At 41.6% G+C, this 21299-nt stretch overlaps 1 protein-coding gene across 1 annotated transcript; it reads right to left on the minus strand.

Moving 5' to 3' along the window:
• Positions 1–8460: 8460 nt before the first annotated feature.
• On the minus strand, positions 8461–10589 carry PLAG1 (PLAG1 zinc finger). Its single transcript, XM_009482864.2, has 2 exons — positions 10348–10589; positions 8461–9759 (listed from the first exon to the last, which is right to left on the minus strand). The coding sequence occupies exons 1-2, from the start codon at positions 10587–10589 to the stop codon at positions 8496–8498; spliced, it is 1506 nt and encodes a 501-aa protein (XP_009481139.1). The 3' UTR covers positions 8461–8495.
• Between the last annotated feature and the right edge of the window lie 10710 nt (positions 10590–21299).

The raw sequence follows: 21299 nt of genomic DNA on the forward strand, positions 1-21299 counted from the left end.
AAGGGCCCAGGGGGTAACGTTAGCGCCGTTCTACTGCTCGGTGACAGCTGCTTTCCCAGGTACAGCAGATTTAATGCTGATGCCTAGGAGTGAAGCATTAAAGGGTCAGTCTCTCCCAGCAGCTCGCACAATCCCAGTATCACAGATAACGCCCAGCTCTGTGACTGCATTAAATCCACTGCCATAGCAAATGTGGGGGCTCCCTGCAAACACCACACCTTCAGAGAGCTGCCAAGAGGGGAAGAGGCAAGAGGATCAAATAAATTCAGTGGCTGCGAAATGATGGCCTGGGCGCTCTGGTGGGCCATAGCAAATTATCAGAGGTTGCCCTAAGTTACAGGGTATTAAACCTGCTGGATTAAAATGGGTCGTACAGTTCAAGTATGTTGTCACAAGGCTTGCATCAGTGAATAAGCAGAAGCTTCTTGTAAAAATACTGCTGAAGAAAAATACGCCTAAGGTGAACAGAGCACACAAACTATGGAGCAATCCTGTAATACTTTATTGGCATAAGGAGCCAGACACTGACAAAACAAGAGGAGACCACTTTTAGGTGAGGACAGACTTCAATGAGTTTGGGAGTTTAGCCTGTGTTTATTTGTCATTCATGTTTGATATTTGATATTCCTATGTTAGAGCTTGGATGTTGCTCATTTATGGCATGCCCCTTAACCATACAGAGCCTGTATTTTATTTTCATTTTCAATGAGGGAACTTAAGGATTTATCCATGACCATGTGTGTAACGATTTAACACAAAGGCACTAAGCCAGAGGTGAGCTTAATTTCAAAGGCACAGCCTACAGAACTTTTCTGCTGAAATCGTATCTAATACTACACAGGGATAGCTGACAAACACCTTCCTTGCGGGAGTCTGTGCGTCTCAGAGATAAATTGCTGGCTCTCATAGATTAATCAAGTATTTGGAAGAAACTCTTCCAACTTGCCTGGGAAACCACACACTGTTGTTAACTAGGAGAAACCTTTACAAGCTGCATGATTCATTTTGGACTTGTACAACACAAAAACTTTAGACTTAAATTTTTTGAAGTAAACCAAAACAAAACTCATTTCTCAAATTCTCCAGGTTTGATTGCTCCCCCCCCCATGCATACAGACACATACACATCTACATGTACATGCGTATGTATACATACATATACAAAAGTTTAAGCAACATACTGATTTTCAGAAACTGTGCCTATTCAGGTACTCTGCATTCTTTTACACAAGTCAAGCAGAGATCGGACCGATTTATATGAAAGTGACACTAAACCACTCTTCTTTGTACACTGCAGTTCAGTGCAACAGTGAAAACCAGCGCCATGGGCAAACTGTCAAGGATCAATTCAAGTGATTTCCAAACCAGCCACAGTGTGCACTATTAGAGTCCTGTTTTCAGAGTGCTCAGCTGATGGCTGATGTCTCTTCACTCCCCTTTGAGGCAAACTAGCTTTGTAGCTGGTGATTTTGTGACACAAACATCCCCGAAGGAGACAAGGTTGTGGGATGATGATGACATTGAAGGACCCAACTGTTAATTGTATTTTTTTAAATACTTATTTCTCTGAAAACGTTCATTTCTTGAAGACATGCAGACCATTACAACAAATAAATATAATTATGTACAAATAAAAATACTGGGCAAGATGTGATGCCTTTATTAGGAGTTGAGAAAGTTTATACTGAATTACCTGGGATATAGCACACAAGCAGAAACTTGAAACTTCATGCTGCTGCTGGGGTCTGTCATTCTCCCCACCGCCATCTCCACTGTTATTCAAAACACAGAAATACAGCGTTGCTGTCTATTTGCTAACAGCCCCAGCTAATAATGATAAGCAGCAGTTAATCCTCTAGTACACTTCTCAAAGTTTTAAGCACAGACTAAATTTTGTAACAGAGCTTATCTCGCTATCCTACTTGCTGCCTGTTGGTGATGGCAAACCCTTGCTGTGCCAACTACAGCAACTGCCAGTGTGGAAAACTTAGTTTCTATCCGATTTAATACAATGCTTTGATTTGCAAAGCGGGGAAGCCAGCAGCATGTAGCTGCTCAGTTCTTGCTAGTCCAGCAGCCGCTCTGCATCACAGTTTTAGATCGCTGTGTCAAAAAAAATACTGTTTATCCTAGAGCATGCTTATACATGGGAAGGAGAAGGGAGGAGAGTGAAGGGGGAAACCGGAATAGTCTTCCTCTTCCACTTCTGAAGGACAGTGAGACCAGGTATAGAGAATACCATTTTTCTGTACTTTCCTGTGTGACTTCTGGAAAGAGGTGGTTACAGGAGAGAGCGAGGGGAAGATGCCCGTGGCTCTGAATTTAACAAGGAAAGCTCTGGAGGGACTGCACCAAGAGATCTCACAGATACCATCCATGCAACCCTATCCCTCTTATTACACAGGCTGACAGAGTTTCTAGAGGGTTTCTGTTTGGAAGGAGGACGTGTTAATTCAGTAATGGCGGGTGAGAGCAGCTATGACAGTGAGACAATGGGGTGGTTTTCTCTTGGGGGAGGAGGGCAGGGAGGGTGTGGAATAAATGGTTTTGCAGAGCGTTTCATATCATAGAGCATCTGTAGAGCTTTTGACTCTCAATGTAACAAGGCCAACCCTCTCAAGCAAGTTAGAAACCTGTGATAAGTGATAAGTCAGCTCAGAGGAAAGGGGTAGGGATCACAAGACAGGAAAAATGTCTATGTACGGAGAAGGCAAAAGCTAGGAACTCTCTGTAACAATCATTTCCCTCAGACTGGGTTACAGCAAGAAATCTAAAAAGTCAAGACTTGGAAAAGAGAGGAACTCAAAAGCAGGAAAGCACAGAGAATGCTGAGGATGTTAACAAAATATGTTCCAAAAAGCAATGAAAACGTGAAATGCTAGCCTTTTACTTTCCTGGCAAACAATCTACGCTAGGGAACAACTGTGTGGAACCAGCAGAGAGGCAACTTTCTGCGGTTGTGAGCGGGCTGCTCGCCTGGTTGCGTAGCACCTCTTCCCCCCATGCATTCGAGTCGGACTTCTTCGGCAGTGTCACGGGCAGAGTCACAGGAGGTCTGTGGGGTCAACGCAACGGAGTCCCTCCTGGAAATATTTCAGAGAGGCGACCCAGATACTGTGTCTAGCACGTGGCACCCCCTTACAGTTTATCCTGCAAACTATAGCAATCTATGTAAAGGACTTGCATTAATCTGAAGTGATGCAGAACCACTCACCTACGTCTCCCAAACGAGCGGTCCCACTACAGAAACCCCAAACTCACCTTCCAGTGTCTCACAGCGTTTCAAAGTGCAATAAACATGATGGCGAACTCAATTGCTTCCTTTAGTTCAAATCTGTCTTGTCACAGACACAGTAGCATCATCCAATTTGTTCCTTGGTGAAACCATGAAACGCAGATACTTATGCTTTAAGATTTTCTGAAAAACTGACATTTTCCCAGTCATAAATTAGAAAGACAGTCGTACCTTTGCAAACTCAGAATGACTGCACCCAGCAAAACTGGATGTATTCTGTAATTACGTATTGTAATCCCAAACATGCAGATCATCTATTGAAATGCCAGGCATAAGTTATTCATTAACTAAAACCATTCTGTAATTTTATTGATATATTTTGTGGAGTTCACATATTTTTGTACAGCAAACATAACACTGTAGGCCACAAGAAGCTGCAGCACTATTGTTTAATAGCAGCAAGGTATATTTTATAATCAGGGTATGTGGACAATAAATAGTCTGTTTCTTTGGATGTGAATGTTTAAAATGAAGTTCTGCTGCAGCTTCATAATGTGATTGCTATTTTACAGAGCTTATACACAAAAATATATATGCAATCTTTTTGTCTATATTTTATACAAATACAACAGTAGTTTGTGAATACATTTTAAAGTACATATACATGATAAGCAACTCGATTTCCCATATCACAGGATAGCAAATTTTAAATGCAAGAAACATATACAAATTCAGTCTGGAATGCAGGGTTTTCTCTGTTCTTTTTTTTCTCTATTTTTGACTCAAAACTTTTATCATTAAAACATTTTAGCATACAAGTCCAAACAATTTTTCCACTAGCTAAAAATATAATTTCAGCAATCCAAGTCAGGTTTGGGTGTGTCATCATTCCCCAATATACTTTTCCCAGTTTTTGTTTAAATTCAAAGGCTTTTAGTAATATATAGTATGTTCTTCACTCCACACCATATAAAAAGCCCGCATTTAATTTGAACTAGCAGTCACCTATTTTTGTGAACAAGAGCTGGGCTTGTCAGCGTTTAAATTTGCATGTCCAAAATTTTACTTTTGCAAGTGCTTATGAATACATCGTGGTGTTGCACAAAGTTCATTAATGACAAATTAAGTCACAGTATAAAAATATATCATACAACTATAGGTCTAGTATAGTCCTTTTTTCTATGGGTAAAAATACATCTGAATGAGACAGGGAGGTTTGTAGCACCATGAGAGGAGTTGTATCCCAAGTTACATTAGCAGCATGATCCAATATAACAATATTGCAGGAGTGTTTCTGAGGAGATAAACATTCACTCTGGTTCAACTGTACCACTGAAGCTTATACTGAAAAGTGTTTACATATGATTAGCAATAGTTCTGTGTCACTTCCAGGGCTAGATAACTGTTATCAAAAGACACTGCCTTCCAACAAAAGTAAGACACCCTTATTGCCTAAAAGCTTTGGGACTATCCAAACACATTTTGAACTACTGTGGTGTTATTTGAGCGTGATGCTAAGTAGGCTGTGGTTTTTAACTGTACACTGGGAGGATGCAGGACGGGCAGCTAAGCCTATACAGTTTACTACATACCAGAAAAGTACATTTATTTCAGAGGCTTATCTATAGACTGAGAAGAATACAGGATGAGCTGCTAAACCAGTGTATGAGACAGACATGACGAAGGATGCAATCCTGCTCCCCTCGACCTTTACAGATGCAGGATCAGGCCCTAAGTTAACTTCAGACAGCAGCATAGCGATGATAAGATATGATAAAAAAAATCTGTATCAAATACTGCATGTTAAACATTTTTGCCATAGTTTACCATCCAGAACTCCAGCGGACACAGTTTGCAATTGGTAAGGACAAACTCCTAATTTTTTTTTGACTGGTATTCAAAATGGCAGTAGAAGACAGTGTAGTTTGAAACATGTAAACCTAGTAAAAACCATTGTAAAACCCTTAAGAAAGACACACTGGTTCTGTGCAATATAGCAAATTGATAAGAAAACACTGTAAAAATGTACCTGTTTAAAATTACAATGTCTACCATTTTGTACACAAAGCATTATACCAAAGGCCTACATATATGTAATCTAATGGCACTTGAAACAAATTATAATAAAAGGTTTTATAATAAAAAGCATAACCTGTAAGAAATTTTCTTAAAAGGTTTAGGTTTTCTTTTTGAAAGTGCTATATCTTGTAATATGTGTAACATAGAGGTTGACCAAGCTTTATTTTAAAAAATATTGGCCTATAATACATGTTTAGCTCACTAGGCAAATGATCCTGAAAATATGTACTCTTAACATTCATTATTAGCTTAATAAAGCAATCAGCTCTGGCTCATGTTTCAGTCAGTATATGGTTTTTAAAAACCGCTACTGCCAAATTAACAATAAATCACTCTATTCCAAAATTTACTACTAAATAAAGCACAAGCAACAAGTACACAAAAATATATATATTTAAAAAAAAAAAAAAACAACCTTACTAGAAGTTTAGAAGTTGCACAAAGAGTGGTGCATGATCAGCCAGCCCTCCCCCCTCCCGCCGAGAATCCATCTGAAATTGAGAAAACAGGGTTTAAAAACTGACATTTTAGTAGTAGCCAATATCAACTCTGCCTAAGTGATACTCAAAAGCACTCCGGTGGTGGTAGTATTGCTTACAGTGTCAGTCTGCTTCCACGTTACCGTACATCCTAGTTCAGTGGCAAACACACTCGGCACAGCTACCCACTGAAACCCTGACTGAATGAGGTTCAATATCTTGTCTGAGGTCCCTATTTCTCAAATGAAATGTACACCCAACTCCAAAATGAAATGTCAATCCCTTTTCAGGAAGCTAAGGCACGAACAAAGTAGTAAGGATTCTGGCTACGCACTAAGAAATGGGTGTTGGCAAAGTGTCTGTTGGGTTTTGTTTTTTTAATCAAGTCTAATCAGCAACTGAGACTGATAAACAGTCGCTACAGATTGGAAATTTGTGTGCCAGAGGCTGCCCAGGACAAGCAGCGCTGCCCAGCCAGGCTGCTGGGCCAGCTGCACGATGCCGAGCACTCGCAACTTCCCTCTGCTGCAGGGGCAGTTGCAGATGCTCAGCTCCAAGCCGGACATGGCCCACCGGAGGAATTACGACCATTTATCTTCACCTCAGATTGATTTAAAGGATTGAGAGTAAACCCGAGTTCTTCCTAGATGCGTTACGGTTGCTGATTTAAACTAGAGTTACATTCAGTTGCATTCACCTTGTGCTCTGTTCATCTGTGTTTTTCTTTAGAAAGGTGAACAGAAAAAAAGCAATATTGAACAAATCATTCAACTAAAGATGTAAGTAAGCGAGCAATCTGTTTCACAGAAACCAGAGGAAGCAGTCATGAAGCAGAGCTAAAAGCCCACTTTGAGATAACGTGCTCCTAAACCCAAAATCTAGGAGTAGCTTGCAGAATTTCAAAAGGTATTTTCCTTATTAATACATCCTTATTTTAATGCCTTTGGAACACAAACACATTTATAAAAATGTTATCTTTCAGTAATAAAATTTAAATACACATATGTATAAAATAGTAAACCTACACCTGCATATTGCTCCTAGAAGTAAAAAAAAAAAGTAGGAGCTACTGATAAAACATCCGGAGCATGAGCTCCTTAAATGGGAGCAACTTTTGTTTCTGTGAAGTATATTTAGTTTAACCACTTAAAACCTTGTATGAATCCTCATTATTGTTTGAGAGATATTAATGTATGTGATTTCTATTTTTTAATTCCTTGTACAAAAATGACAAGGAAAAGAATGTTATTGTTGAATTACAGCAAATCTAGTTTGCTTTCATGCATCACAGGGTTGGGGTTTTTTTTTTTTTTCCTCTTTTGGTTATTAGGGGTTGGGGAATAGAATATATTGCATTAGGTAAAAGTGGTGTAAGCAATATGCTTTTACTTCACTCCTAAGAGTCCTGTCTTTAAATCTTGGCAATGGGCAAAAAGTCCCTAACCAAGTACCCAGGTGTAGAAAGTGTGATTAACATCTAACTTGTTGCTTAGGAGGACATAACACACCATGTAACACAACTGAAAAGATCATTCCAATAAAAAAAAAAAACCAAAACCAAAAACTGGTAATTGCAAATTTACATTCACTCTCTGACTGCACACTAGTATTGAACTGAAAATAGATACACACTTTCTGGCTGGACTTGATCCACCCTTTGGCGGTGGCAGCTGGGAGAAGACTGATGCCTACAAATGTGAATACACTATTGGAAGATTCCTATGCAGTACTCTTTCTATGCTACTAAAGAGAAAAAACAGCAAGTTAAGAATTAAAACAAAAACTGCGACAAAATATTCTGCATTACTAAATTACAACACTTTTATATTTCAAGATCAGCCATTAATTTTGCCTGTTTCCCTCTACCAGAGTCATGAAAGCACAACAACACAGTTCCAAATTCAACTTGAAACATTTGTCATTTAGGCAAGCAGAGATTCTCTGTTGAAATTCTGTTCAGCCATGATTTTAGAGAGTTAAACTATTTTTTTTTCTTCCATTATCCGTAACAGGCCACAAAAATTTAAGCCAGAAAATGGCAAAATTCCTAACACCTTTTATAATGACTTCAATACAAGTCAAAATGCTGTATATATGTACATGTGTATATATGGACTTCTATATATACACACACAAGTTTTCAGAAAAATCTGAATTCTATATTTATTTAAAAAATTTAGATTTGTCATTATAGAACAGATCAGATGTGTCATCATTTGGGAAGAGGATTTGTTTGGAAAGGGACTGGTGGATTTTTCTCCCAAATCTTCAGGAACCTTTGTGATACATAGTTTAACTGGATTCTTTGCAAATACTAAAATATATTCAAAGGTAAAAGTGGCAGTTCCACCACTGACATCAATAAAACAGAATAGCTGGTATGGTTGAAAAAGTTTTAAAAAAGGGATGAGTGTTGAGAGTTTGCTTGGGATGACTTTCTACTGAACATTTTAAATGTGTCAATTGGCAGTGAAAATGAAAACAATACAATGAGACTTTAAAAAAAAAACAAAGTAAACACAGCTGAGAATAAACACTTTCAAAACATTTTTAAAAAGTTAATTTAAATTTCTTACTGGCTTCATGAGATTGGTACTGTACAAAAGCAGAGAATTTATAATGTCTTATAATAGGCACTAAGTTAAAAATGGTCACCTAAGGCATTTCTACAAATAGACAGTAACAAGCCAGCTTTGTACATCCTATTGGAAAGCTTGATGAAATCGTGGTAGGGTGGTGGTTGTGCTTAGACTGCTTGTGAAAGCTGCTGACAACGAGTGCAGAGACCCAAGACCTATACTATTGCTAGGATCTTGTGGATCCTGGGTTTGTGGTGGAAGTTGAGTCATAGAAGAATGTGCCTCCTCTTGCGTATAACTCATTCCAAGGTTCCCCACTGAAACAGAAGGATTATAGGGAGGGCCATTTACAGGTATGAAGTTGAACAGCTGAGAAAAGTCCAATGATGGGGTGTTTAGAGGTTCGCTAATAGGAACAGAGCCCTTGGAAAGGGAAACCTCCCCAGACCCATCATCTAGTGGCCCTACTTGTGGATCCAGCCCTAGTTTTGATGAAGATGCTTGAGAATCCTGGGATGAAGAAGGCATACCACTTTGCAACTCCATTAAGTAACTTTCGATTTCCCCTTTCAATGGCTGTTCTTTTTCAGGCATAGAAATTGCGTATGAGGTAGTACCGAGTGGATATTTCAACGATAGCTGGTGAGAAGGGTGGACAGACTCCATATCTATTGGACAAGGCATTCCCAATGGTAACGATGTGGCAACCATTTGGTGTGCAGATGCAGAACTCTGCATGGACTGAATCTGAGTGTTGTAGAGATTTAATTGCAAAGTGTTTGTAAATGGCTTTGATGTCAGTTCACTGGAAGGTAAAGACATCACTGGAAGCAGCTCATCCTTAATAGGCACAGAAACATTGCAGGTAAAGGGATCTAGAAGGTCCATTGGCTCTGTTTTGACCTTCAAAAGTTCTTGGTTGTGACTTTTCTTCATGTGGCGCGTGAGGTGATCCTTCCGCCCAAATCTCTGTGCACAGTACTGACAGAGGAAGTCCTTTCTTCCAGTGTGCACTACCATGTGTCTACGGACATCCTTTCGGGTGTAGAACCGACGATCACAGTGTTCACACTGGTGTTTTTTCTCCTTCACTCCACCCGATGACTTGCCTGCGTGAGTTTTTAGGTGCTCCAGCAGCACTCCTGTGCTTTCAAAAGTCTGCAAACATACCTTACAGGTGAGGTCACCGCTTGTTGCAGCATGCAAAGCCAGGTGACGTTTGAACCCAAGCTTGGTATTGTAGTTCTTTCCACATTCTTCACACTTAAAGGCCTCTTTGTTGGGATTGTGTGTATGTAGGTGATTCTTTAGGTGATCTTTTCGGTGAAACATTTTCTCACAATAATTACACTTGTGGGTTTTCTCAGGAGAATGAGTAGCCATATGCCTTTAAACACAGATACATTCTGTAAGTAATTATTTTGATCAAAAAACACACGTGCTCATTTTTTAATGGCAGCTAAATACTACACTAAGGGCTGCTTTGCAACAGAACCTTTTAACTGAAAGCATGACACTACAAAGACAGTTCGACAAATTTAAATATAGCAAAACGCGAGCCATTTCTCTTAAATCGACACTTTAGTTTTGGTGGGTTTTAGCTACTGTAACAGGGGTATATGGGCAAGTATGAAAGTACTCGTGTAAAAGTCCATAGCCAAAAAATTTTCAGTCCATACTCTTTTTTCTTGTGACAATTCCTTATACAAATGAAAATTCTATGCTCATTAAAAAAAAAAACAACAAACAAACAAACAGAAAACAAAAGCAGAAAACAAATTAAGAAACAAAATCAAAGACATTAGCTTGCAAACTTAGGTAATTTAGAATTCTAGAAACAATCCAATGGCTACTTTAATTAACACATCCTCTCTGCAATCAGCTGAAGGCGTACACAAATATATACTTTTACACGGCTTAACACAGCCAACATAAAATAGATAATATAATCTGAAAGATAAATAGAGTTTAATACCTTAGTAATTTGTACTTAGAAACAAAGGCCTTGGTGCAGTCTTGTTGTGTGCACTTGTAGGGCCTCTCTCCTGTGTGAGAGTATGAGTGAACCTTTAATTTCTCAACACTGTTAAAGGCCTTGTCACACAGTTGGCAAGGAAAGTTTTTTCTTGGTTTGGTTTCACCACGCTTACGTTTCCCTGAAGGGACTTTCTGGGTATCTCTTACTTCTGACAAATCACCAGGAATGACAGTGGCCATCGCAGCCTAAACCAGGCCTTCTTGTTGGACACTTGGGAATTGCCCAACTCCACTAAATGATTTAGCTTTAGATGGCTTCTCAAGTTTCATGTGGTCGTAAAAGAAAGCAAAAGGGGACTGGAAAAAAAAAATAAGAAACAACTAGTTTGTAACTAAACTTAGATTTTGAAGTTTACTTGCTATGTGATGCTTCTGAATAAAACTTAAAAATAAAATTAGGTTCAGCTGGTCTAATGTAATACCTGTAGGTTTCTTTACACTATTTGCTGCAACTCTTAAAATGCATTGCTCAGGATGAACAGATCCACATATGCCCTGAAATCACACCTCACAACTTTCCCCTCAAGCACTGATGGAGAACAGCAAAGTTTCTGTCAGATTATGGGAGGCATCAGGCAAAGAGCCTACCTACCCAGATGGCTTTTGGCAGCTTTGGATTTCAAAGGAACTAAAGCCGTGCCTGTGGTGTTTGCATGGACACACGCACACATGCAAACATACATGCACACACACAGTTATCAAAGTGAAAATCTGTAAGCCTCGAAATGTTTGAAAACCTGCGTGAAAAGCAGCAATCCCCATGCTGACAGTCTCGGGGGGGCAAAACTCATGCTCTCGGGCATACCTCCTCGTTTTGATTACTGCACATCTATGTATCTACCCTAGTAAAACGTAGGCATTGCCAGTGATTGCTAACACCAGGTGAAATTCTTCTGTAAATTTACCCTCTGCTAACAGAGACTTGACGTATTAACAACAGAAATCCCATGGATTAAGGATAGATTAGATAGATTAGGGGTTTATCAGTGCAGCGCTGGAGACCCCCACCCTCCTCATGCTATCCTGCAAGACGTAGGGACTGTAAGTGTTGAGATTTAGGCTAGCTCAGGATGGAGGCTCTTAGTCCTGCTGGGGCATCGCAAACCGCGAATTAAACCGGAGGCTTTCAGCTAAAGAAGGTGCATGACGCTCACGTCTGTCTTGCGGGCAAGCAGCTTTAAATTCATCATCTGGTAACGTATAGTAGCAACTGGGCGCCTGCCATGACAGGGCACTCAACAGCCCTCCTTTGTCAGGGGTAGCTGACAGCTTTTTTTTGTCATTGGAGCACAATTGCTACTTTAGATACCAAAACCCAGTGCTACTGGTTGCGGGAAGGGTCGAGTGGGAGGTCTGCAGCAGCGGGGGTGAGGAGGAGGATGGTGGGAGGATGGCACTCAACGCAAGCGTTGGGCAGGGCTGGAAAGCCCCAAAATTTGGCCTTTCTCCCTCAAAAGCAGCAACACCCCACAAGGCCCGGGTGTCGCGGCTCGCAGCTGCCGTCCGCTCCGGCCTCTGCCGGGGCAGCTGCGCGAAAGGCGGCTGGGCCGGGCGGCACCGGGGACGGGGGCAGTGGCCAGGCCCGTGGCTCGCTGGCCAGCCACCCCCGCGGCCCCCGGCAGCGGGGCAGGGGAAGCCAGCAGCTGCTGGGACAGGTGGAGCCAGGCGGCCGGGAGCCGGGCAGGGAGCACCAAGCCACAGCTGCTCCAACCTAACGCCACCTCCCCGATAAACAAAACGGACTCTTCCCCGCTGGCAGTGAGGGGAGGCTGGATAGCTTGGAGGCGGCTTGGCCCCGGTCTCAGCTGTCCTCTCTCCCCTGCTGAGGCTCAGCAGAGACGGAGGGAGGCAACCACTCCGGAGGGGAGCGGAGAGCAGCACCCAGGTGGGGCTGGGGCAAAACTAAACGGGTCCTTGCAAAAGGCCCAGTGTGGCCCTGGAAGAAAGCGGCGAGGAAGGAGAGCCTGCGTTTTTCTCAATGCATGGCAGGACAGGAGGGTGGGGGGGAAGGGAGGGGGAGAAGGGGGTGCGCCTCTTCAATGTCTGCATTTTATGAAAGCTTCAGACTGAGATTTCCATTTGAAACGTGTACACAGAGTATGTCTTTGTCTATGCCTCTTCCTCCCACCTCCCCAAAAATCTCCCCTTGTCTTTACAAGAAGAGAGAAAGACTGGCACATCAAGACGGCAATCTGCTGCCTTTCAACCCTATAGTCCTCAAATGGCAGGTTAAACTATGCTACTTTCTTTAATCAGGAAGTTTTGTAAGACCACCTTTACTCCCCCAAATTTTATATGCAACCACTAACCTCTAAAAATACCCGGTGACAGAAAAGGTGTTTCTTTAAGGACTCTCAGCATTTCAGATTTGTCTCTGACTCATTCCCACTCATGGGACGAAGCCTGGAGACATCAATTCCATGAGTGGGAACATGGACAGGTCTTCAAAGAATCAGCTTAATTTTATTTTCTGTCTCATAAGCAGCTTTCTAGCTCATAAGTGAAAAAATGAAACAGTTGTTTGGAGACTTGAGACCAAAGTGTTTCTGCAATAAAAGTAAATGAAGACCAGTTCCAAAGACTTCAACGGAGGCACCAAGGTAATCAAAAGGAGGGTCTGATTCACATCAAAGTTGTGATAAATTTGTGGATTGAGAGATTTTTCAATACATGCTTTAATTAGAATCTGGTAATAAAATTAATTGTGCTTTCTTGTAAATGAACACACTGGTCTTCTACACATATTGGCCTGAATATAGAATGAAATCTTGTTTTAGCCTCATCTCTCCTCACAAATGAAGTTCTGGGGAAGAAAAAAAATCCAACCCACTCTATGCTTACACAGGGTGTATCTATACCACACAGGCACCTACGTGAGACCTGCCACACAGAGCCAACAGCGCAGCAGCCGTGGCCCTCACTGCGTGGCTAAGGCACCTACGGTCTCAAGGGGTAAGAAAAGACTACGGCTCCTTTCTCCTCCCTGCCAAATCCACACCTAGCCGGAGAGGGGCAGGCAGCATTAGCGGCAAAGGGCAAAGAAACCACCTCCACAGTCTGCTGCAGGGGAGCGCGGTTAATTTGACCATGCTGGGTCCAGAGCTCAGCAGCAAGTGGCCTCCGTACCCAGCCGGTGAGAAGGGAAGCAGGCACAGCTGGTGGGATGTGGGAAGGGAGGGTGAGCTGCCGTGGGGAGGGATGACAGACAGAACTAGGATGGGGCTGTGGGGCCAGGGAGGTGCAGGGAGCACTGCGTGGGGGTTGGGAACATGTAAGGACACAAGGATAGGGGTGAGCTGGTAACACTGGGGGAAGATGGGGAGGAACTGAACATCAAGCTGTGGAGATGCAGGATCTTAGGCCATGCAGAAGGGTGATACGCAGGGTCTGATGTGAGGCCAAAAGCAGCGTTTGCTGTGGAACAACATATGAGGCTTAACTGTCAAATTAACAACTCTGACAACTTCTCACTCCTGTTCTCGATGCAAGGATTGCACCTCAGGCTGGAGGCCATCCTATATTCAGGCCAATATAACAAACTTCAGGTAACCTAGTTGCTGTACCAGATGTAACTCAGAACGTTCTCACACATGAAGAATTCAGGTTTTGTTCCTCTATGATCAAAACTAATTAAGCTGACTTTGAACTGCGTTTAAGTGTCCTTAAAAATGTATCATTACAACAAATATAGTGTGGATCCAATCTTTGACAATGACAGTGTTTTATTAAAAATCATGTATGTGCTATTATCTCAGTACCACTTCTCAACAGATGAGGCAATTAAGAACTTCAGTATTGATCTCTGAATAGCAAATAACCACTTTCTTTTTTTCTTGTGGATATATAGACTGAGCAATGGAGATAAAACTTAAAAAAACACCGATCCTCAAATATTACACTTTCCAAAGACCAGCTGAAAGAATTTTATGAGTAATATTGCCTGTTTGTGTCTCAACATATTATCACTTAAAAATCCTCATTCTTATTGGTGCTTTCACAACTGCAGGATGAATGATTATATGCAGTATCAAATATAACAAACACATTACACAAAAGCTCATATATAAAGCTATTTTTAAAGAAGCATATACTTAAAGCAGGATTAAAGCAGCCTCTGTTCAATGCACACCTGATGTTTGCCCACTAAAGTCCTCAGATTTTGGTCTTAACCAGTTCCGCTGACTCTTCTTGGAGGAAACCAGAATCCAGTACTTCCCATTTTTACTGGTCTGAAAAACAAAAGGAAGAATGGACTAGACTCCAGCGAAACCAGTATATTCAGAAAGGCTGGGATACGGCAAGACTGGGGGTTGAAAGAATCAGAAAGGAAAAGTTAAAAGGGATAGATCCAACCCATGCATGGAACATTATGTACTGTTAATTATAAACTGTAGGAATCAATCGTTCTTGCATTACCGGTAGCAATTATGCACTTCAATTTGCAGTATACTTACATCATTTCAACTAATGCTACGCTGGATAATAACACATAAAGAGATAAAATTAGACAAAAGCAAAGGAGTTTTCAATAAAGTTAAAAACAAAACAAAACAAAACAAAAACAAATCCACAGACCACAAATAATTTAGAAATAACAGCAAAACATGTAAAATGCTGGGCCCAGACTTGAGTTTCTTACTCAGAAAGGACTGAATAAGAGAAGATTTCTGGATTAGGCCCAACTTTACTATAACCTAATGCCTTCCTTCTGCTTAATTATACAGGAAATAGCAGCTTAAAAGGTGACCTGCAAAGGAAAATAAAATTAATTTAAAAAAAAATAATAAAGCCTCTTAATGATGTACATGCCACAGGTAAATCCCAATAGAGGGCAAGTCTAGGTGTGCCTGAGCAAATCCAGAGGGCCTTTCTGGAATTTCCCTTGTATCTCCCTTTTCCCTGCCACCATCCTTTTGTAAATTTGCAGCATGTCTTCCTTTTCTTGCTAGAAGGCCTCCTGGATGACACAGGTATATGCAGAAAACATGTTCAGTGCCTCATTGTAACGGGGAGGGCTATCCCCTCCAACTCTGTCAGATATTGTAAGGGCGAAGCCCTATACAGTGCACATACCCCACGTGGCATAGCAGGCTGAAGGTATTTGGCAGCAGCCCCAGAGTAATGTAACATTTCCCCCCGCACAAACCATTTTCCCTTCTCCCTTCCCATTCACTCCAGTAAAGTATTCTTCCTTATGGTACCGAGTTCAGCTTCGTAAAGCCCCAGCCTCCTCTGCCGGTAAGCATGAACGTGAGCAAACTGGTGTCCTTGAACACCTATTAAAGGCAAAAGTGCTTCAGAGCAACCGACTGAAGCTCTCTGACAGCTGAGGAGCGTTTATTTGGGGCTTTGTACATACAGGCAGGAGGTAGAAACAGCTCCAGTACCCAAAGAAAAAGTGAAAGCTTTGTTTTCAACTAAGGAGCAAGAGAGGGGCACAACCTGCACCTCCTCTTTTGGAGGTCCCCAAATCGCCTTGTTTCAGGGAGAAAATGCTGATGACTCCTCACTCCCTCTCCCAGCAAGACCCTTATAAATTAGTTACCCTGCAATGCCTATCTCAACATCTTCCACTATCACAGCAGAAAGGAAGAGCTTCATTATCCAGATGTTTCTACTAATGTAGTTCACAATAAGTAGACAATATTTAAGACAGCCACATAAATGTAATCCCTCCACTATTGGTATTTACAGACTATTTCCTGTTCGGAAAAAAACCCTAAATTCTGTCTAAAATATTATAATGCCCTCTCAACAGTATTCAACATTTTCTCTCAAATGCTTATGGTGCTCAATTCTCACCACACATCTAAAGTCACTCTAGCAAAAAGCAGATGCCCTCAGAGACGGGCCATTAGAGGCATGGAAAGACTATTGTATCAGGGGCAACTGAAGCAACTGGAACAAGTAAATAAGCAAGATAAACACCAGCTGCCGTTAAAATGCTGAAGAGAATGAAGGAGGAAGGTCAGGTACTCTTATTCATTCATTACCTTATGAATATAGCAAAATCACAATGCAGTGGATCCAGATGAGGGCAATGCTGTACCTACAATTAGCTGGGTTCTCAACTTTTACAAGACCATTATTAAGCAAAGAGCTTAACAACATACACACAAAAGGGGATAAGTTTGCATAAATAATGAAAACATCTGCTACATTTGACAGGAATAATTGAAAACAGAAAATAAAAAAATTCCTATGCTTTGTGACAATAAATCAGCTATTGGTTAAAAGGCTTTTTCTTACGCACAGAATACAAAACTTGTCCATGATAGTGCTGATTTTTAGACCACCTTTCTCAGAAGCTTTTGGTGGTAGAAAATCTCTGAGGCAGAATACTGGACAAAGATGTACCATTCTTCTCGTAACTGCTTATAGGTATAGTGTTATTAAGTTTTCTTCTCAACTAGATGAGTTAGGAACAATTTTTCATGAATAACAAAGCTCAAATTCTCCACGTGAAGTAGAGAAGCATCACTGCAAAAAGCACTGTCACATGCACATGCCCACAACCCACTTGGGAACTAGTAACAAAATATGACTTCTATAATTTGTCAGATTATAATTCTTAGAATTTATCAGATCTTCCAGTACCCATGAGGCACTAATTTTGCTAACTCTTCAAACACTCAGATAATTCCACATTAGACAATATTTGAATTTCTACCATCTAAGGAGTCAAAGAAAAAAAAAAAGCCCCTAAAACCCTAAGCTAAATAATATAGTCTCATTTTTAATATTAAAAAATAGTAACATACTTTTTTTAAGATTCACAGTTCATCTTTAAAAATCTGAAAAAATAGCTGCATGTGAAAATGTTTTAAAACATTATTTGATATCTAAACTAAAAGGATAATGAAGACATTACAGGAATACAACCAATAATCCTCCCCCTTACTTGCATTTCATACTTTTCTTAAGAGTGTCCAAGCACAGTACAGGAAAACACCAGTTTCATTGTTATTTTCTTTCAAAATAAGACAGCAATAATGAGAACACAGTATTGAGAACACAGTATCTGTCACTGTGCCTTGTATACAGAACAGTGAATCTCACTTCAATTCCTGAAATTAATCAGTTTTAAAACAGAGGAAAGGTCCTAGAAACATTAGAGTCATAATAATGGTGGAGCTGATTAAGGATTTAATAGAATTACAGAGTCATCCTGGGTTTTAAATATTTCTTTAAGGAAAGAAAATGAAAAGCAGTTACTTACCCTATGGAAACTGTGATTCTTTAAGAAGTGCTGTCCACACAGATCCCAGGTGAGCATGTACTCACATGAACAGGATCAAGTTCTCTGAAGACAGTAATGTCCATCCAGGCTGTGCCTGTGAACCCTCCCAACTGCTACCGGCAGTGGTGTAAGGCAAAGGGCTCCCGAACTGTGCCACGCACATCATTGCACCACCTAACGCGGTCTGCAGCGATAGCAGCTCCCAGCTCTGCTCTTCACTCACGCTGTGGGGCAAGAGCCATTACGTGCGCCACTGCCATCAACATGCTGCCTTGGGAAGTGGCAACCTCCCTCTTCAGTGGCTGCTGTAGCCCTGCCGCTCCCAAACCTGTGCTCCTGTCTCAGGGTTTTAGATGCTGATGTGAAGGAGCTGGCAAGGTTTGCTGTGGCTGATGAAAGGGAGCAGGGTCATGGGAGAGAAATATGTGGGCAAGAGTTGATGTCCTAGCTGGGGGTGCAGCGTGAGGATGGGAAAGCTGAAACACAGACTGGCATCCTGGTTTGGGAAGGAGGAGGATGAACACGTGCAGCCCAAGGAAGCCAGGAGCTGCTACTGCTCAGGGTGGTAATGGAGCAAACTAAGCTCAGGATGCCCTAGTCCAACCTCTCTCAGGTTTGCCAACAGTAAAGACTCCTTCAGAGCAAAGGACGAGATCACTTGTGGTGCCTCTATGGAAAACATGCCTGGAAAAGCCACAATCACTGTAGCGTAAGTAACCATTTTTCTTCTTTTCTGTATCAGGTGACTAATAGTCACCTGACTAAAAAAAGTACTGACAGAGGAAACCTGCTCTATCCGAGCAGTCAGGGATAGCTGGGGGAGCTGAGTTGGAGGAAGCACCAGCAAGAGACAGTCAACGTAGCCACTTGCTGTGGCTCAGGACAGCCAAAGTGACAGTCAGACAACACCCCACTACAGAGCGGCAGAACTGGACTACAAGTCTCACTACGCCTGCCCCTCTCAGCTGGGGCTGTTAAAGTTGCACAAATGTCGCCAGAGCTCCCGAAGATGAAGAAATCTACCCCTAGGTTCAGGCAACCGAAGGAGAAGCACCGCTTAGCCTCCTCTTGCTTTCCTTGTGCTGCGGGCTTACACACAAGCCTCTCACTAGGCAGCTGAATTTGTTGAGGTGCAGATTTAACCCTCCTTCCTTCAGACAATGCTGCTGCAGCAGTTTGTTGGAAGGGGCTGAGGGCATAAGTGGCAAAGTGCCTGCACCACTCCAGGAGAGCACGCTGGCACTTGCAGCCCTGCAAGGCCCAGCCATCCCTCCTAGATCAGCAAGGATCAATGTGCCTACTGCACACTTTCACTGACCTCGAAGCAGATCTGACTGACTTTGTAGAAAAATGCTAGACTTTTTGCAGCAGAAGACTCATCTCAAAATAGCTGCAGGTAGCAGAAGGTCTAGCTGCCAACCCAGGACTTCTAGCGGTCCCTCTTATGGAGAATTAGCTTTCAGTAAGGGAGGATCTCAGCTGGCGAAGTTGGTCCCACCAACGGAAATAATCAAGTAGATAAGGAAAATCCATGCTTAACTGGCAAAGATGTTGAATTATTGATGACTTCTGGGGTGCCTTTCTCCATGTTGAATTAAAATCAGTCTTCTGACTGATACAGTGGTCTACATCACTGTTGGTTCTTGGCAGGCCATCTGATCCGCATTTATTTGAACAGCACATCACTCTAAAGGAGACGGCCGGTGAAACCTGTTCACCTTTGCCCACATTTAGAAGGAGAATCCTGTCTTTGGTAGGAAGATACTGATTCTCCCCCATTTGTTCTTGGCTGGATGGGGCCAGAGGGGGAAGGGGGCAACAAAGGAAGGTGTCTCTGTAGCCTGAGTTCTCCTACATCTGGAAGCTCAAGCTGAGGCTTTGATGCTGGAGGACAAGAAGGAGGAAGAATGGGCATCGCTGGGGTAAGACTGTTAACCAGAAGGTGGGTTTGACCAGGGAGCCTGCCTAGCCCAGGAGAAGCTCACGCCTGCACTTTCACAAAGTGATACTTCATTTAATTTTCTGCCTGTTTTATTGTGTAATTTGGAAGAGATTTGAACAGCAAGCAACATGTACACACATGTTTCTGCCCTAAGCAATGAATGAAGACACTTGGCATTGACTGTCTATAAACACGGCACTGCCAAATGGCAGGAGGCACAGATCTCAACCCCTGGAGCCCTGCCTTCGGCCATCGTGGCCTTTCATACAGCAGGCTGCGAAAGGAAAAGAGTCAACAGGTACACTACATGACAGCAGCCAGGAATCGGCTCAGGTTTTACAGCTCCCGTTCTCTCACAAGCTGATGGAGCGAGATGAAAAGACAAAGGGGTCCACGCTGAGGCCCCCAGGGGACGACATGGCATTGAGAGGTGGGCGAAGCCACTTGGCCTTTTGCATTTTTGGACAACAGTTATTGTTGTCTTTGGATGTAGGCACTGGCCCTACTGTACAGCAGTGTTTCATATAAGCGGAGCACCTGCACGTATGCAAACTAATCACAAAAGAACAGATAGGGTTTTTTGGGTTTTTTATATACAAGGCTGTATTTATTTTATCTTGAACTTCAGGACTTCTTACAGCAGGCAGCTGAGTTCAGAGAAATCCTTCTCCATGGATTCAGGCTCTAGCCTACAGTGCAGAGGAGTGGCCGAGGGAACGTGGTAGGACAGCAGCGAGAGCATGCACTGGCTACAGGAAGACACAACCAAATCCAAGCATGCAGCAGGAGAACTGCCCATGTAAGCTGCTGCAGGAAAATGGAATGACGTGCGCAAAACAGTGAAAATATCTAGCCAGCGATCTTAGGTATAAACATAAGAATGACTTAGAGATAATAGCACATAAGACTTTACCCTTTGGGGAAACAGCCTAACATCAAGAACATAATGAATTAACATAAGCACTGAAACTAAAACCAGGCAACCATTGTAGTCTACTGTTAGCGACAGCTCATTACTAATATCTACTGTGTGCAGAACAATGATTATGCTGCAAAGAATATTATATAGAAGGTAGAAAAATACAAGAATTAAGATACTTTATCAATTCAAAATTTTAACAGTTTAGATGGGTTTTTTTTGAAAACATCCACAACACAGAGAAACTTACTGAAATTGCATAAAGTTGAACCGGAAAAAACCCCAATCCTTTCAAACTAGTGTGAAATATGGGTAGCAAGGGGAACAAATGCACTAAAATGATTAAACCCATTTCTTTTCTTCTGGGCAGTAAATACACAGATTCCACTAGTAAGCATCTGTTAAATATACATACCTTTTATTAATTAATAAAGCAAGCATTTGGAGGAAAAAACCACTAGGTTCCTGTGGGACAGTAACCATCATACAAAAATAAGTATTTATATAGATTTGACTATTAAATACAATATGGGTTTTTTCATGATTATAAGACTATTTGCAATTCTTGAAAGCTGTACTACAGTCATGAAATTTGACAACTAGCTTTTTAATTTTAGAAAATAACTCATTCTTATAATATGCTACACTAAAAAGAGTATTACATAACCTTTTTCAAAATATAGAAAAATTCTATCATGCCTGCCTTTTTGTTTTTTCCTTCTTAAGTTTCCAGAAAGTAGAACATGAACTTACCAACATTTATTTTATCATGACCTAATAGTCTGTAAT

The sequence above is a fragment of the Pelecanus crispus genome, chromosome 2 (assembly GCF_030463565.1).
Source record: "Pelecanus crispus isolate bPelCri1 chromosome 2, bPelCri1.pri, whole genome shotgun sequence".
NCBI classification, from domain to species: domain Eukaryota; kingdom Metazoa; phylum Chordata; class Aves; order Pelecaniformes; family Pelecanidae; genus Pelecanus; species Pelecanus crispus.

Excerpts from the sequence above, each read along its gene's own strand:
- PLAG1 (XM_009482864.2), bottom strand. The coding sequence starts at position 10,589 with ATGGCCACTGTCATTCCTGGTGATTTGTCAGAAGTAAGAGATACCCAG. Across the intron at positions 9,760-10,347 it reads TCTAAGTACAAATTACTAAG|GCATATGGCTACTCATTCTC; the intron begins GTATTAAACTCT and ends CTGTGTTTAAAG.